Raw genomic sequence first — 17365 nt, 5'->3', positions numbered from 1 at the left:
ATGTGCAGTGTGAGCTGGTGGGGCATGTGCAGTGTGATCTGGTGGGGCATGTGCAGTGTGATCTGGTGGGGCATGTGCAGTGTGAGCTGGTGGGGCATGTGCAGTGTGAGCTGGTGGGGCATGTGCAGTGTGAGCTGGTGGGGCATGTGCAGTGTGAGCTGGTGGGGCATGTGCAGTGTGATCTGGTGGGGCATGTGCAGTGTGATCTGGTGGGGCATGTGCAGTGTGATCTGGTGGGGCATGTGCAGTGTGAGCTGGTGGGGCATGTGCAGTGTGAGCTGGTGGGGCATGTGCAGTGTGAGCTGGTGGGGCATGTGCAGTGTGAGCTGGTGGGGTATGTGCAGTGTGAGCTGGTGGGGCATGTGCAGTGTGAGCTGGTGGGGCATGTGCAGTGTGAGCTGGTGGGGCATGTGCAGTGTGAGCTGGTGGGGCATGTGCAGTGTGAACTGGTGGGGCATGTGCAGTGTGAGCTGGTGGGCCATGTGCAGTGTGAGCTGGTGGGCCATGTGCAGTGTGAGCTGGTGGGCCATGTGCAGTGTGAGCTGGTGGGGCATGTGCAGTGTGAGCTGGTGGGCCATGTGCAGTGTGAGCTGGTGGGCCATGTGCAGTGTGAGCTGGTGGGCCATGTGCAGTGTGAGCTGGTGGGCCATGTGCAGTGAACCAGTGGAGAATGCACAGCTGGAAGTACTTATTGGCCACCAATTTTGCAACATTGTTTGGCAGGTAACACTGAGTCATGGGGGATGGAGATTTCCAAGTCTTGGGGCTCAGACACGTCCAGGGGCAATGTGCTTTTTCCTTGGCCCTGGTCTTGGGCTTGGAGTCATGTTAAGAGCAGGTATTCTTTCCTTGGTCAGTTTCCTCCACATTCCTGTTTACTACTGAGGACTGAAATCAGGGATTGAGAAAGAGGGTGATGACACCATTAAACTACTTCCTACTGTATGGGGGGTGGGCCCCAAAGTCCACGGGGCAAGCTGGATCTTCACCCGCAATGCAGTCTCAGGCCTCTAGCTCTCTAGCCAGGATCTTCACCGGCAATGCAGCCTCAGGCCTCTAGCTCCCTAGCCAGGAGCTGATGATCCTGCCATAGCAACTGATTAAAGGTCTGCTTCAAAGTCTTTTGAACTTGTTGAAGAAATGTACGTAAGAAGTTTCTAAGACAGGGTACAATGAGTAGGATTAGGAAAGCGAGGAGGAAGAAGGCTGATAAAGGAGCATCGAGCTCCATGTGGGACAGCCAAGGAGCTACTGGCCAGAAGCATGGAGCTCTTTATGTTTTTGGAGATCTGTCTGGAGTCATTGGATCTTGTCTTCACTATACTCCATAGGTTGACATAAAGCAACGTTCCTCCGTACAGAAGAGGCAGAGGCCACCCTTGTCCACTGTCAGTAGATCTAATCCTCACTGACTTTGAAGCACCACAGTGGTGACAAGTCTATTTATTTGGTTGGCCTTGGAGAGAGAGGATGATCTGAGCCACCTGTTGGGTTCTCCTCCAGGTACCCTCCCTAATTTTGGAAAAAAGAACACCAGGGCACAAGTCCCAGTTCACCAGGCAGGTAGGCAGTGGTAAATCTGATGCCACAGAAGACAGAGACACTTGGAGCATTCAGGCATAGAGGCTGGAATGTAGTACTGAGGGCCAGGACAGTCTTACAGAAGAATCCCACAACACGTGTCTCTGAGGACAGAGAGCCCACTATATGAAGGAGACAAATGTGGGGGTGATAAGGGGTGGGAGTGATTGTTGGGTCAGAGCAGTTAATGAGATTAGAGAGTCTAGTAGTCCAATGGGCAAGGCCACAAATGGTGGTCATGAGTCTGACCCCAGAGAGACACAGAACCCACATTCACCAGGCAGCCAGGCAGAGTGATAATGATATGCTATGATATGAGGCATATATATATATATATCATATATCATATAGTAGCCGATATGTGGAGGTCAAGGTCTGAAACAAGATGGAGTGACCATGAGGACAGAGAGGTGGGATTGGTGTCATCCAAGAGGGGACATGTTAGGGAGGCAGGAGCCTTTGATGAATATTGGATCCCACCTTCTATGTTTTCTATACTTATATGCTCTGAGAGTAGGGTGCATACTCTTTGTATTTTGAGCGTGCCTGCTGGGTGTCTGCTGAGCAGGTTTGACAGTGACACCCCCCTCCCATCTGGGGTCCCACAGATCTTGAATATAGAGGTGGAAGGACCCTTTCTGTAGTATGTAAAAGCTGAGAGGGGGAATTAGGACGGCTCAGATTTGTTCAATGGTCTCTGCAGGATGGATATGGACATCGTCAGTCAGCTTCTGGTCACTTCTCACATAATCTTCCTATCAGCCATAGAGAAAACAGGCATGCGGCAGGAGTGAAGGAGAAAGGGATAAGGACAGGACTACAGGAAACTGGATAGGTCTTTGACAGCACACTACAGAGCAATTTCCTGTCCCTATTAGGACAGGCTGTTGGTCGGGGGGAGGGTGTCTTGGATGCTAAGCATCCATATATAAGAGCTGTCCTGGTCAGGTGTAGACAGAAAAGAGGAGAGAGCAAGTTTGGATATGAGACCTTTTTGGATTGTTTGTGCAGTGGCAGAAGGTGTTACAGTAGGAGAGGATTTGGAAAATTGAGCATGCCAAGTGGGAGCTGAGATAAGAGAGAAGCACAGGGGGACACAGAGAAGCTGGGAGTGGCAGGGGGACAAGGTCAGAGGCCCCCAAGGAAGCTTCAGTACTTTGCAAGCAGCCCCTGGAGGAGAAAGCAAGGAAACAGGGAGTGGGAGTCCAATAGAGGAAAAGGAGGGCAGGGCTTAATAACTAGAAAACTGCCCACATGATGGAGCCCTGGAGGATGCAGCAGGGAGATGCCCATGTAGTGGACACCTCGGAGGGCATAGCAGGCTCCAGGAGCCGGAGAGTGGACACTTTGGTTAGAGCAGGTGAAGGGAAGAAGCAGTTGAAGAGGTGGACTCTTGAGTTTGGAACCAAATATGATGGGTGGCAGCTGGACGTGGTGGTACATGTCTTTAATCCTAGCACTTGGGAGGCAGAGGCCAGTGGATTTCCTGAGTTCAAACCCAGCCTGGTCTATAGGGCAAGTTTCAGGACAGCCAGGGCTACACAGAAAAACCCTGTCTCAAGAACAAAAACAAAAAACAAAAAACAAAAACAAGTTTTAAAGTCTGTACATGGTTGGTGGCAGAAGTCCGCAGAAAAGATCCATACACATCTTAGCAGAGTCAAATCGGTAGTTTCAGTCAGACCAGATGCTTGTCAGAGCAGCTGAGTCCCTTTGATAGTTGAAAGGTACAGCTAAGAACTATTATTCGGGCTATTGATTAGTGGTTCCGGCTGGGAAAGCCCACTGGAACGTATGAGATGGCTTGACAATGGGTGTAAGGAGGTACAACATGTGCAGTGAGCTGGTGGGACATGTGCAGTGAGCTGGTGGGGCATGTGCAGTGTGAGCTGGTGGGATGTGCAGTGAGCTGGTGGGGCATGTGCAGTGTGAGCTGGTGGGATGTGCAGTGAGCTGGTGGGGCATGTGCAGTGTGAGCTGGTGGGGCATGTGCAGTGAGCTGGTGGGACATGTGCAGTGTGAGCTGGTGGGACATGTGCAGTGAGCTGGTGGGAATTGTGCAGTGAGCTGGTGGGAATTGTGCAGTGTGAGCTGGTGGAGCATGTGCAGTGTGAGCTGGTGGGAAATACATTGCAGCTGGAAGGATTGCTTGGAGACCAACTTTGAAATATTATTTGCTGGAATCTCCAAGTCTTAAGGCATGGAGACTGGCCAGGGGCTGGGTGTTTCCCTTGAGGTTTGAGCAGCCAGGCCCTGCCCTCAAGACTTCTCTAATCATTATGTCCAGCCCCACTGGAAATTAACCAGGCCCTGCCTTAAGGAAAAAAAACAAGCCAGGCATGGTGGCACACGCCTTTGATCCCAGCACTCGAGAGGCAGAGGCAAGCAGATTTCTGAGTTCGAGGCCAGCCTGGTCTACAAAGTGAGTTCCAGGACAGCCAGGGCTACACAGAAAAAACCTGTCTCAAACAAACGAACAAAAAAAGAAAAGAAAAAACAAAACAACAAAACCCACACAAGATGAAGCCACAGATTGCATCAGTCCCTGAGCTGCCCCAACATCAGGTCGCAAAATCCCTCCATTCTCAGAGCACTCTGGATAGTTCTGCCCCAGCTCCAAAAACCCTCCTGCTCAGTTCTTTGCTGCTTCTGATCAGAGACAGCCGCCTTCCCTCCCGTCTTTTCCAATAACTCTCTTATGCGAGGTTTGTTGTAGGATGTGATTTCGTAGTATTTTTGGCTCCCAACTGCCAGGATACCTTTCTCCTCAGAGCTGTAACATTTACACTGGTTTTAGAGTCAAGTCAGGGGTCGGGTGTTCTTTCTTTGGCCCTTTTTCCCTACAGGATGGTAGGTGCTTAATATGTCCAAGGCCCTGAGTCCAATCCTCATCACCAGCAAAAATAGTTTGTCAGACAAACTATTTAAATAGAACTCTTCTAGGAATCCGTTTAGTTTTTTGTTGTTGTTTGCTTGCTTTCAAACAACAAAAACCATAAAAATATTAGGGCTGGGTGGGCACGGTGGCGCAAGCTAAACCCCAGCACTGGGAAGTGGAGGCACAAGAAGGAGATCACACTTAAAGACTTGAGCACAGGAAGGCGGGTGCTTACAGAGAACAGCCAGAGAAAAGACTACGATTCCCATAAGGCTCTGCATCTAGTGTGCTCGGTCTCCCGACAGGCCCTGCGTTCCTCACCCGCCAGCTTTTGCCTGAACCTTACAAGCTTCTGAGATGAAGAACCCGGAGGAAGCGGCGGACGGGAAGCAGCGTATTCACCTGCGCCCTGGCTCGCTGCGGGGCGCCGCACCGGCTAAGCTGCACCTCCTGCCCTGCGACGTTCTGGCCAGCCGGCCCGCCCTGGTAGATCGCTTCTTCACGCCCGCCGTCCGCCACGATGCAGACGGTGAGTCCGAGCAGGCCCCGCGGCTCTCGGGCTTCGTGGTCCGCGGCGGACGCCACCGGTACATCCTCCCGTGGCCAGGCCGGCCTGATGGCTTTGCATGTCCCTCCTGCAGGGCTACAGGTGTCGTTTCGCGGTCGCGGCCTGCGGGGCGAGGAGGTAGCTGTGCCGCCAGGGTTTGCGGGATTCGTGATGGTGACGGAGGAGAAGGGAGAGGGGTTGATAGGGAAACTGAACTTCCCCCGGGACGCGGAGGACAAAGCGGACGAGGCGCAGGAGCCGCTGGAGCGGGACTTCGTGAGCAAAGGGAGATGGTAGGTTTGGGGTGAGGGCAGTAGCTGCTGTCCCGAGTCTGAACCCGGCCTTTTCCAGGATCGCCTTATGGGGGCCACCGGCAGCTTCAGCCATTTCACCTTGTGGGGTCTGGAAACGGTCCCGGGTCCAGATGCCAAAGTGCATAGGGCCCTAGGTTGGCCCAGCCTCGCAGCAGCGGTACGTATACAGGAGCCCTTTTCCTCCTCAGACTTGGTCAGTCCTTCTATCTGATTTGAATAGTGTCTCTAGTGATTTGGGGGCTTTAGGGCAATAAACACCACGGGGATCATGGCTCCGGAGGCCCAGACTACGGAGTGGTGGGAGGCATTCTCCACTTTCTCTTAGACGGGGCTATCACCCTGAGCAGCTGAGTCCCCACCCAACTGCTGTGTATTATAAGTCACAAAGTAGAAGTGACTCCTGTTGCAGATTCACGCCCAGGTCCCTGAGGACTGAGAACCAGATCAGGAGAATGACAGTCACAGATCCCTTCTCACCACTTTGGAGCAACTGTTTCTATCCCAATAAATGAGATCTTCACAATGCCTGAGTCTGTGGGCACCTTAGCACCCTGAAGCTGGCATTGCATGGCACCCAGTGTGGTAAGAACTCCTGATAACTCTGCCTATATAAACAATTTATTTCTGGGGGCAAGAGGGGCCAGAACTTTGCAACCAGCGCCCACCCCACCCTCCAGCTCCTCCTTTATAAAAGAAATTTTTACAATCACCGGTCCTGTACAGAATGCTCCCCACCCATCTTAATGTACACAGCTGCCTGGATCCCTCTGGTCCACGTGTTCAGAGCAGACCTGGGCCAATAAGACAGCTATCCTCAGAGTTGGCCTAGGCCTGAGCTTGCCTTGGCACTGGCCACTAGTGGGCCCCTCCTAGGCCTCTTCTCCTCTTGGGTCTGTCCTTCGGCCTGTCTCGCTTTGCGTGCCTCTTCGAAGCTCAAATGGGACAAGACAGGGTGCCAGCCATGGTTCGGCCGGCTCTCATGGTATTGCAATGGGTAGTGTGTGTCACCACTTTCCTCTCTTGCTCCAGTCTTTGGGAGTGAAGTGCAGACACTTGGAGTCAATCCGAAGGAGCCGCTTGAGCATAGCCCGCTCATGCCCATCCACGATGTCTTCTGACAGAGTTAGGATATACTGGCCCTGAGCAAGAGATAGAGCCAGCTCATGTCAGCTCAGAGCCTGCATCCCATATTCCTCGTCTATCCCCTGAGCATGCCTCCTAACCTTGTAGTAATTGATGAGATTGAGGTACTGCAGTGTGGAGATGACATCTTCTTTCTTGATACTAGTGATTTCACTGATCTCACTGTGGGGGTGGAAGTGGGGGAAAGTTCAGTCCTCTGAAGGTATTCATCTGTCCCCAGAAACCCCAGGAACAGACAGACCATACCACAACCCCCAGGTGGGCATTTGGGCTCACTTGATGGTGATCTGTGGCCTCTCCCCGCTCTCCGACTTCAGCCCCATCAGGATCTCCAAGATGGTTTGGGACCAGTAACTTCGGTAGGATAGGAGGCCAAGATCTGACAGGGGTTTCTCAGGAGTTCCTGTCTTCCCTTCTACTTTCGAGAGTTCATAGCCTAAAGTAATAGAGCACAGGAGGCGGAGTAAGCGTCACATGTACACGGCAGCTTATGAGGAAGGAGAGGGGCTGTGGAGCTGGGCTGCCTGCCTGCCTGCCTGCCTCTCACTTACTCTTGGTGTGGACCAGCAGCTTCCCTGTCTGCAGTGTTGGGGCCAAAGGCTAGAAGAGCAGCTCTGGTTGGGTACTTGTCAGCCAGTGAAGGCTGCTGGGATGGGTCACTGCCCTGCTAGCCTGTGTCTGGGTGTATGGCAGTAGTGATGGAGCCCTTTGTGGTCTGAGGACACGGGGACCTTTCCAATGTCCTCAGTTTAGCTGTGATCCTGGGAACGTCAGCTGCTCTCAGCAGAATGGGCAGGGTGCTTAAGGACATAATAGGAACGGATGGGGGCTCCTCAGAGCCAGGTACCTGACCCTTGGTGGCCCTTTCCCTGACCTGTGTTGACCACTAGGCACTGTTAGACAGTCTCTGAGACTGTTAGGCCTCAATGAGCCGACAGCTCTTTATGTCCCCGTTAGTTTGGAGACCCTTCCTTCCCCTCAGCTCTACTGGCCTCGTGATGATCCGAGCACTCTCAGCTCCTGGCTGAATCTCTACTGGGAGTCTCACCCTCTTTGCTCAAGCACCCTTGGACAAGAGGGGCGGGAGAGGCTGGTGTCAGGGTCCACACAGTTGACAGCCCCACAAGTCCACTGGAAGCCATATTTGCCTCTAGTTAAGAAGTGTGGACAAGGGTTGCCTCCCTTCCCTTTTATCAGTCTGTTGGCATTTGTGTGTCCTACTGGGCAAAAGCAGGCACATCTTCATGGTTTGCCCTGGGTTTCCTTTCTCCTGCTCTAATCGAGAAGATACTCCAAACAGATCATGACTTCGAGCAGTGAGACATCCATGTTTTCACCAGCAAAAAAGCTAAAGCGTCTTCCCTGACCCCTGGGTTAAATGAATGGGCTGGGCTGGATGTCAGAGTTAAGCATCCGTGTCCTCAAAAGAGGCCAAAGCCTGCTGCGGTTCTGAAAGACTAGCCTTACAAAGAACCAGACACAACTCTGTCTTGTAGTGGTTGTGCGCCTTTTGGAATACCTACTGCCCGCAAGGCTCAGGCACAGCCAGTGGTCCTTGACCAAACTGTTCAGAGTGCACATCAAAGGTGAACATGAGGAGCTACCCATGCTGCTCAGAGCTCCAGATGGGAAAAGCTGGGTGGCTCACAGGCCTTTAGCCAAAGAGAAAGTAGATGCTGGAACCTACTCCAGGAAACAGGGCAGTCAACTGAGGAAAGGACCTTGGTAGAGTCTCCTTTATTTCTGGCGGGTCTCCTAGTGACTGGGTTTTCTGCATGTGAAGCACAGATGAGGATACACCCACACAGGCTGTCAGGCAGCACATACTCACTGAACTCAATAAGCAGCTTGCCGTAGCCCCGGCGCTGGTAGGGAGGCAGGGTCAAGATGCAGGCCACATTGTAATCCTCTGTGGATTCCTTTTCCTGGAGTAGAGTGGGTGGGTTTTAAAGAATGCCAGGCTTGGGGCAAGGCCGAGGGAGGGACAGCCTGGATGGGTGCTGACCTTGGAGAAGTAGCCCACGATGTGGAAGCCTTTGCAGTCATACTCCGTCATCACATAGAAGAGGAAGGGGTCTGTGTCATAGTACAGTGTTTTGTGGTCCAGGAAACACTTGGCCAGAAGACACAGGTTTTGTGAGTAACTCTGTAAAGGAAAAAACCTGCCCGTCAATCCTCTGGGGTACTGTTGAGTTAACCTGTATTATGCCACGTGTGGCTGCAGATGTGCCTGGACACAACATGCACACCCAAGGCAGGAACCTCTTGGGAGTCTGTTCTCCTTCCACTACAGGTTCTAAGAGGGAACTCAGGTGGCCAGGCTTGTGTGACAATCACTGCTACCCACTGAGCCATCTCAAGGGCTCTGAGGAGCATTCTTTGTGCTGTTCCAGTTGAGAGGGTCGAGCTTCCCTCCCAGGGCCCTGACCCACCCCAGCAGTTATCACCAATTATCACCACTGCTGAGATCAGTGCTACTTCTTACGTCGCCAGAAACCTACATACTAATGTCCAACTGCCTGCCCCTGGGTGAGCTATATAGCTTCCACATACTCAGCCAAGCCTGCCCTGGACCTACATTGCCTTCTGTTCAACTTAACAATAGTCATTATTTCCAAGGCAGGAATGGTAGTATATACCTATAACCTCAGCACTTAGGAGGCAGAGGCAGATACAAGTTTGGAATCAGTCAGCTAAGGATACATAGTGAGATTTTTTTTTTTAAGTTTCCAAATTTGGACTCAGCGTCAGGAGAGAAGCTCTACCCACATGGCTGTTCTTCAGTCTGGGTGTCAGAACCCTAGTGCTCTAGCCACAGTGAGCCTTCCTGGGAACGGGTCTGCTATTCTCCAGTGGAGATTTAAGGAACTGCCGGCCTCAAGGATTTTCCCTACTGTACTCTGAACTGGCTCCCTTATCACACATGACTCCTAGAGGAATCTGACAGCTTTGCAACTGCTGGTCTTCCACTCAAACACTGCACTTAATGCAGAACGACGTGGAGCTTTGTTTTTTCCTCTTGAAGAAGCTCCTCTTCAAGTCAGCTCCCAAACCACTCCAGGTACCTGCCTCTCTCCCTCAGCACCATGGAGGCCTTAACCACTCCAGGTACCTGCCTCTCTCCCTCTGCACCCCGGAGGCCTTAACCACTCCAGGTACCTGCCTCTCTCCCTCTGTACCCCGGAGGCCTTAACCACTCCAGGTACCTGCCTCTCTCCCTCTGCACCCCGGAGGCCTTAAAAAGTGTGTATCTCAAGGACCTCCACACTTGTCACCTAGAGAAACCCAAACCTGCTCCTCCCCACTGATCTTGTTCCTGTCACCTGACCTTTGACCTTCTCCCATCACCTCTTCTTTTCCATTTTCTTTTTGCATGCATTTCCTGGTACATCAGTGCCTGCATGTCTGAACCCAACTGCTTAGAACTATCTAAGTATGTTCTCTCAGATATCTCCAGGCTCACAGGTTAACCTGCAAACTATTTCAAAGCAGATCTGACTGTATTAGCCCTGGCTGGCCTGGAACTCCCTATAAACCAGCAGAGACCCACCTGCTTCCGCTTCCTGAATGCTGGGAATAAAGGATGTGCCAGCACACACAACCAAAGATCCTTTTTTTATTTGGTTTTGAGAAAGGACCTTACTATGCTGTTCAGACTATCCATGAATGTCAACTCCTGTAGCATCGGCTTCCTGGATGCTGTGATTATAAACACACCACCGTGCTGGGCCAAACTGTTCTTTAACTGCCTCTAGCTTTATACTTGACCTTCGCTGCCTTACTTTCTTTTGTTTTCTGCTTTGGTTCCGGATAGCTCCGGTGGCTGGCGACTCATTAGACCCCTGACTGACCTTGGACTCAGGAGTTTTGTGAGTGCTGGGATGATAGGCACACACACCTCCAAGCTCTGATGACGCTTCCTGCGAACCCTGCTGACCCCCTCTGTTACTGGGATCTGAGTAGCTGTCATGTCTGCTCTGCCCTGACAGTGACCTCTCAGGAAAGGAAATTTCTCCAAATCCCAGTTTTCTGTACATTCCCTGCTCTGTGTCAAGAATTCAATAAACACAGTGAACTGATCATAGCCAGAATGGTCAACTATTCTGAGCAGGAAAAGGTTGTTCATATGACTTACTCTATCCCCAGCCACGCCCAAGCCACTAACCTTGTTTTTCCGTCCATCAATCTCAAAAAAGGAGATGGTGCCCTTGCGGTAAATTTCATTGCCTGGAGGGTGCCGAAGATCACATTTGGTCTAAGGACAAAAGGAGGATCAGGTGGGGACTGGTGAGGGTACACTGGATAGGCAGCCTCCCAAGACCCCTCATACCAAGTGGCGTTGCAGACACTTGAGGCTACGGCCATATTTGAGGCAAAATTCGCACAGGTAGAGGACAGGTAGCGTGGTAAGCTCTTGTGGGTACGGGGAGAAGTACCACGGCTTGAGGCGGTGCCGGCCAAGCTCAATACACTCAATGTTCTTCATCCGGGTGACAATGTCGTCGTGGCTCCGGTCAGACACCAGACTGCCAGTCATGCGTGGTGCTGACGGTATTCCATCTGAGCTGTCCTGAGAATCCTGCCCAAGGCAGATGGCAAATACTAGATGATAGCAGTTAAGCAGAACGGGGTGCACAGCACTGCCATTGGTTTCTTCCTGCAAGTCTAACATCAGCTAAGGGCAAAGCACGGCAACCTCCACTTCCAGAGTTAACCGAGCCTGAGAAACTGAGAGCCCAAGGGTTCCTCTGCTTGGCGCCCAACCACCACCCTCCCTGCCTAACGCCTCACCGAGTGAACACCATGCCCAAGCCCTTTCCCGGCTTCCCTCTTCCTCTGCTACTCAAGACCCACCTCATCAGTGCCCAAGCAATTAGATTTCCGCTTGCGTCCAGGCTGGGCTGCCACTGCCCTACGGGCTGATCCATTCTGTGGACAAGACAGAAGAGAGAGAGTGACCGTGAGATGACCCTGGAGGAGGATGCTAGACAGCAAGGAAGAAGAGGGGAAGCCCAGGCGGGCTGTTGGGGTGGCTCAGTGGTTAAGAGCCCCGATCTTCCAGAGGATTTCCTGGGTTCTGTTCCCAGGACCCACAGAGTGGCTCACGGCCATCTCTAACTCCAGTTTCAGGGGCTCCAAGGCCCTCTTCTGGCCACCTGCACCAGGCATGCAAGTAGAACACATGCATAACACAGACAAAACATTCAGACACATGAAGAAAGCCTGGAAGACTCACCTGAGGGAAAACTGAGGCTGGGGCTGTCTCGCTGGGCACTGGGGTTGCTGGTGAGACCACCTCCACCTTCCGTTTCTGCAGGGAGAGACCAGGAAAGGTGGGTCAGAGGGAAGAGAAGGTGGGACCTGAGAAGAAAGCAAGGTCCCTGGAATCGCTGAGGGTACCGTTGAGCGGTGGTTGGGTTGCAGGCAGGAGCTGGAGGAGAGCGGCTGGTCAGGCTCGCCACCTGGGATGGCCTCCCGCTCCTTGGGCAGGTTGAAGCGGAGTGTGATCTGGACCGGGATTGGCAAGGTCTTCCCGCTGGCCTGGGCGGAGGCCGGCTGCAGAGATAGGTCCAGGGTCTTCCTCTGGGGTGGGGATGGTGGTGGGATGGCGAAGGGGAGGATGGGCCCCTCAGCATGGAATGATCGAATCCCACCCTCTGCCTTCTCTAAAGCAAGGCAGTACTGGACTCTGGAAGCTACGCCTGCAACTTGGTCCCCATCCTTTGCAAGCTGAAGCCATGGCAGAAGAATGCTGCCTCCTGCCCATTCAGGAACCCCTGAGGCCAAGAGATGCAAGAAGGAAGAGGCAGGAGAGAAAAGATGAAATGGGGGACCTACTCACCACCTCTCTTTCGGGAGAGCCGGGGCGGGACCCAGGAAGTCCGTTCTTGGTAGGTGTCTTGGCCTCTTTCTTGGGAAATTGGATCTTCTTTAAGTCCAGCCGCTCGTGAGTCACCCATTCATCCAGACGTTTGTTGACTGCAGCAGTGAAAACGGCTCAGGAAGGAATGCCAGAGGCTGCCCTTAACCCTCTCCAGCAACCCCACTCCATCCAGGCCCAGGACTCACAGTCAATGTAATGGACATAGAAAAGCTTTCGGCCACTGATGTCCTTCACGCTCAGGATCTCAGCCAGGGCTATGGGAACCACACAGAGAGGGGGTCTTAGCCAGGGCAGGTCAGGAGACTCCACCCTTCGACCTGAATCCCACCTCCAGGCTGGAGGCCTGTGTCCCAGCACTCAGAAGGGCTGGTTCAAGACCCCTTTAGTCACCAAGTGACACCTCTCTCCAAGCCCCGCCCGGATCATCTCCGTACGTCCAAAAGCCACGCCCCTCCTCCCGAGTATCTGCGACCGCCCCGGGATTGCAGAAGCCCCTCCCCCTCCCGTGCGATCGTTGACTCCCTCCCGCCCCTCGCCCTCAGGTTCCTTGGACCCGCCCCCCGACGTCACTCACGCCACTCATCTTCGTTGTCCTGGTTGCGCCGCAGCACGGGCAGGCGGCAGCCCTCGATTATCTCCCCCTGGGGAGACAGCGCGGCGCCAGGGTCGGCTACTGGGGGGCCTCGGGCTCTACCCACCTCCCCTGGCTCCCTCCGCCCCGCCCCGGGCACCGGACTCACCACCTCCGCCATCTTCCCTCCCTCCACTGCCACTTCCGGCCCCTCTGGGAGACGTCACTTCCGGAGCTGAGTGCGCTATAGGCCCGAGCCCCTTGAAGCTGTTTGAGAGGGAAACACTTGAGAATCACTGCTAGCTGGTTGGTAGCAAAGAGCCGGCCCGTTTGGGGAATGGAAGAGCAGGGCGTTGTAAGCCTGAGGCCAAGTACTAGATGGAATCCCCGCTCCTCGCACAGCGATTGGAGGAACGCCGAGTCTGTCACGTGACGCCCACCGGGTGCGACGCCGGTCACTCAGATCATGTTTAGGCTTTGTCTAGAGGCAGTGTTCTGGCGAGCCTCTTAGTGGCAGTGTGAGGTGTCACCCTGAGTAAGAAGCTAAGGAGTGGGGTTTCGGACCCTGGGGAGTCAGTAGACCTGAAGGGATTTAGACATCCACCCAGATGTCTGCATAAGATTGCACAGGCCTGGGGGCTTAGCAAGATTTTTCCGTTAATACTGGATTTCTATTTTAAAGATAGTATATATGTGGCTGTATACATGGAAGGTTCAAAATTCCAGTAGGCATTCAATCAACAAGAATGGATGTCTCAGTTGGTCTCATTATACATCAGAATCCCAAAGAAGTAGGCGCCAATGACAGTGAAGGAGCAGACTTGTCAACGAGAGTGAGAGCAAGTAGGCAAAGAGTAAAAGCAGCCTGGCGGTGGTGGCAGAGGCAGGCGAATCTCTATGAGTTGAGGCCAGTGTTGTCTACAGAGTCAGTTCCAGGACAAGTGGAGCTACACAGAGAAGCCCTGCCCTGGGGGTGGCGGGGAGGAAAGTCTTGTTTCCTGTCTTTCTTTTAGTTTCCTGCAGAAGGTGCATCTTCTGACTTTGAATAACATGAATAGGTTTGAATAACAAAGGTGTGTTCTCCCTCCTCAAAGATGTGGACTCAAAGTGGATCTTCCACCAAGCCTGCTTCCCAGCACTGGGGAGGCAGAGGCAGGCCTGCTCTACAGAGCAAGTTCCAAGACACCCAGGGCTACACTGAGAAATCCTCTTAAAAACACAAAGCAGTGGGTTTTCCCACTTCAGAGTAGGCAAAATTGTTCATGTATGTGTTCTTCCATTTTTGGGTTTTAGTGAAATCCAGATGTAGTCAAATGGACAACCAAAAATAACTATCACAGATATTGATAACGTGCCTAAGGGGTGTAGTGGGGCCCTTTAGCCTTTCTTCTAAGTGTTCCTAGTTTAAATGGTTTGGGTCCATTTGGCCACTTTGAGTTTATGTACAGAAGTAAAGGAGGGGTCTTGCTTTCGTCGCAGGAGCATTAATAATAACACTTGGATTTGATCTGTGTGGAAAGTATGTTCAGCATAAGAAGTACTGAAAAGCCAATAGGCCTTTTGTTATTATTTGTTCTGAGGTGAAGTCTCACTGTGTGGCCCTGCTTGGCCTGGGACTTGTCACGAGGATGACCACAGGCATATGACAGCACACGGCATTTTTCTCTCTGGTGAGTTCTGAGTTGTGCCATCTTTCAGAACGTCCAGTCTTCCCCTAAGGAACTGAAGCATCACCAGTGTTACTCACAGACGTGGGGCCAGTGCTGCTTTGGCTCCGTGAGGCTTTTTTTTATGTATATGTCTGTTCACCTGAGTGTGCATGCATCCGTTACACACAGAGCCTGTGAAGGAGGCATTGCACCACCATGTGGGTGCTGGGAACTGAACCCCAGTCTTTTTTTTTTTTAAGATTTATTTATTTATTATATGTAAGTACACTGTAGCTGTCTTCAGACACTCCAGAAGAGGACGCCAGATCTCGTTACGGACGGATGGTTGTGAGCCACCATGTGGTTGCTGGGAATCGAACTCAGGACCTTTGGAATAGTAGTAAGTGCTCTTAACCACTGAGCCTTCTCTCCAGCCTTTGTAATTATGTACACATATGTATCCAAGTGTGGTTTTGTTCTTCTGAGTGCAAGTGCCCCTGGAGTCTAGAAAAGGGGGTTGGAGCGCCTGGAGCTGGAACTGGTTGTAAACTTCCCAGAGTGCATGCTGAGAGTACAGTCATCAATCACCAAGTCATCTCCAGGTCTTCTAACAAATTCTTTTATATAAAAGTCACACAATTCCTCCTTCATCGTACGTACTTCTCTCTGCTTTCTGTAAGGTCAGTGTGGGTCATTCTCCCCCCCCCCCCCAAGACAGGGTTTCTCTGTATAGCCCTGGCTGTCCTGGAACTCACTCTGTAGACCAGGCTGGCCTCGAACTCAGAAATCTGCCTACCTCTGCCTCCCGAGTGCTGGGATTAAAGGCACACGCCCGGCCTGGGTCACTCTTTAACATCATAAACCCTTGCACTGTGGGGATTTGTTTGTTTGCCACTGTCTCCTCAGCACCACTAGCAGATTGCCTAGCTCATGTTTATTGCCTACCACAGGCCCAAGAGACACTGAATGAGCACGTGAAGCATGGATGCCCACGCTGATGTCCAGAGCTTTCAGGAGCCTAAATCCAAGCAAAGCTACTGGCACACATTAAAAAGGGGGGTTGTTTTTTGTTTTTTAATTCTACATGTCTGGGTGTTTTGCCTCATGTGTATCTGTGCCTCATGCCTGCCTGGTGCCAGCAAAGAGAGACTGGATTTAAAGGTAGTTGAAGCCAATGTATAGATGCTGAGAATAAAAACCTGGGTCCTCTGGAAGAAGAGCCAGTGCTCATACCACTCAGCCATCTCCAGCCCCAAGGACTCCTTTTTAAAGAAGAGGAAAGACCCGGGCAGTGGTGGTGCACACCTTTAATCCCAGCATTTGGGAGGCAGAGGCAGGTGGATTTCTGAGTTCAAGGCCAGCCTGGTCTACAGAGTGAGTTCCAGGACAGCCAGGACTGCACAGAGAAACCCTGTCTTTAAAAAAAAAAAAAAAAAGAGGAAAGGAGGGTTTGAGTTTGGCTTATCTTCAGACTCCTTACTGGCCATATCCTGATGGGGAAGTAAGATTTCCTTTACTGTTTACTTGCGATATGGCCAGAGTGGAGCTTGGAAGTCTTCCTGGCTATGTGGACATATTGTGTAGCTATCTTGTCTGGGGCCACATGTCCAAAGGCTGTCAGATCTGAAAAACTAGAAAGTTCCACAGAAACCTCAGGGTATTAGAGGTGTCAACAATGGAAACTTGCTGTCTCTTCCTCTAAAAATGTCAACCCTGGCCAGGAGTGGTGGCTGATATCTAAAGTCCCAATACTACAAAGGCTGAGGCAAGAGGCTAGCCTGGGCTATGTAGTGAGACCTTGTATAAAATGAATAAGCTGTGAGGAGGTATACCTTTAATCCTAGGACTTGGGCGACAGTAGCAGGCAGATCTCTGACTTTAGGCCAACCTGGTTTGATTAATGAATTCTAGGTCACCCAGGATTATATAGTGAGACTTGTTTCAAAAAAGCAAGTTAAAAGCTGTGTGTAGTGTGAACACCTTTAATATCAGCAATCAGGAGGCAGAGGTAGTTGGGTCTCTTAAGTTTGAGGCCAGCCTAGTCTATGGAGCAAATTAGAGGACAACCATGGTTACCCAGAGAAACCTTGTCTCCTGGGGGTTGCGATGTTAGGGAAGAATAAAATAATATAAATAAAATACACAAACAAATGACATACTACTAGGGTGACAATATACCTTAATTATTTTGTTCATTGCTATATCCCAGGCATGTTGCAAATAACAATTGAGGCAAAATGTGATAATTCCCAGGGTGGGAGCAGCCAGCCAGTGTCTTCTATAAAACCCCATAGGGCAAGAAGCTGGCCATCCCACAGAAGTCAAAAGGAAGTTGGTTTCTACCCTATATCAAGAAGGACCTTCATCTGCCAGGACAGCTGAAAGCAGCATCCCATTTCCTTAGCTAAATGCTGTGGGGTCAAAGGGAGGACCAGAAACATCGACAAGCCCTCCTGAGGCTCCTCCCGGCGCCTGTGTCCTCATAGTCCACTCGGTCCTAACAACTACAATTGAGAAGAGAGCTGTTTTCCCTCCCGTTCTTTTTTATTCCTTTGTTCTTAAGTCCCAGGCTGGCCTTGAACACATGATCTTTCTGCCTCAGCCTCCCAAGAGCTGTAATTAAAGGAGCATATCTCCAATATCAGACTATCTTACATAGGGTTTCTGTTGTGTGATAAACACCATGACCATGGGGAGAAAAGGATTTATTTCATCTTACAGCTTGTTGTCCATCATCTCAGGAAGTTGGGACAGGAATGATGCTTACTGGCTAGCGTGTTCCCTGTAGCTTGTGCAGC

General features: G+C 51.6%; 2 protein-coding genes across 7 annotated transcripts; one reads left to right on the top strand and one right to left on the bottom strand.

Annotated features, from left to right (window-relative positions):
- The first annotated feature begins 4760 nt into the window (after positions 1 to 4760).
- Positions 4761 to 10557, top strand: Rnaseh2c (ribonuclease H2 subunit C). Of its 3 annotated transcripts, none has more exons than XM_029472722.2 (4): positions 4761 to 4988; positions 5101 to 5282; positions 5358 to 5477; positions 10278 to 10553. In XM_029472722.2, the coding sequence occupies exons 1-4, from the start codon at positions 4817 to 4819 to the stop codon at positions 10299 to 10301; spliced, it is 498 nt and encodes a 165-aa protein (XP_029328582.1). In that variant the 5' UTR covers positions 4761 to 4816; the 3' UTR covers positions 10302 to 10553. The 3 variants fall into 3 exon arrangements, with proteins under 3 accessions (XP_029328582.1, XP_021007044.1, XP_029328583.1); XM_021151385.3 differs by lacking the exon at positions 10278 to 10553 and adding an exon at positions 5730 to 5845; XM_029472723.2 differs by lacking the exon at positions 5358 to 5477 and having other exon boundaries at positions 5101 to 5299; positions 10278 to 10557.
- Positions 5923 to 13159, bottom strand: Kat5 (lysine acetyltransferase 5). Of its 4 annotated transcripts, XM_021151381.3 has the most exons (14): positions 13088 to 13159; positions 12922 to 12988; positions 12533 to 12601; positions 12306 to 12442; positions 11864 to 12019; positions 11700 to 11774; positions 11318 to 11392; positions 10794 to 11042; positions 10629 to 10718; positions 8469 to 8609; positions 8295 to 8388; positions 6740 to 6899; positions 6544 to 6625; positions 5923 to 6459 (listed from the first exon to the last, which is right to left on the bottom strand). In XM_021151381.3, exons 1-14 carry the CDS (start codon positions 13097 to 13099, stop codon positions 6325 to 6327), a joined length of 1542 nt encoding a protein of 513 aa, XP_021007040.1. In that variant the 5' UTR covers positions 13100 to 13159; the 3' UTR covers positions 5923 to 6324. The 4 variants fall into 4 exon arrangements, with proteins under 4 accessions (XP_021007040.1, XP_021007043.1, XP_021007039.1 ...); XM_021151384.3 differs by lacking the exon at positions 11864 to 12019; XM_021151380.3 differs by having other exon boundaries at positions 12922 to 13099.
- Positions 13160 to 17365: the final 4206 nt, after the last annotated feature.

The sequence above is a fragment of the Mus caroli genome, unplaced genomic scaffold, assembly GCF_978045245.1.
Source record: "Mus caroli unplaced genomic scaffold, Mus_caroli_1 scaffold_20, whole genome shotgun sequence".
NCBI lineage: Eukaryota > Metazoa > Chordata > Mammalia > Rodentia > Muridae > Mus > Mus caroli.
This window is presented reverse-complemented; position numbering and strand designations above follow the sequence as displayed.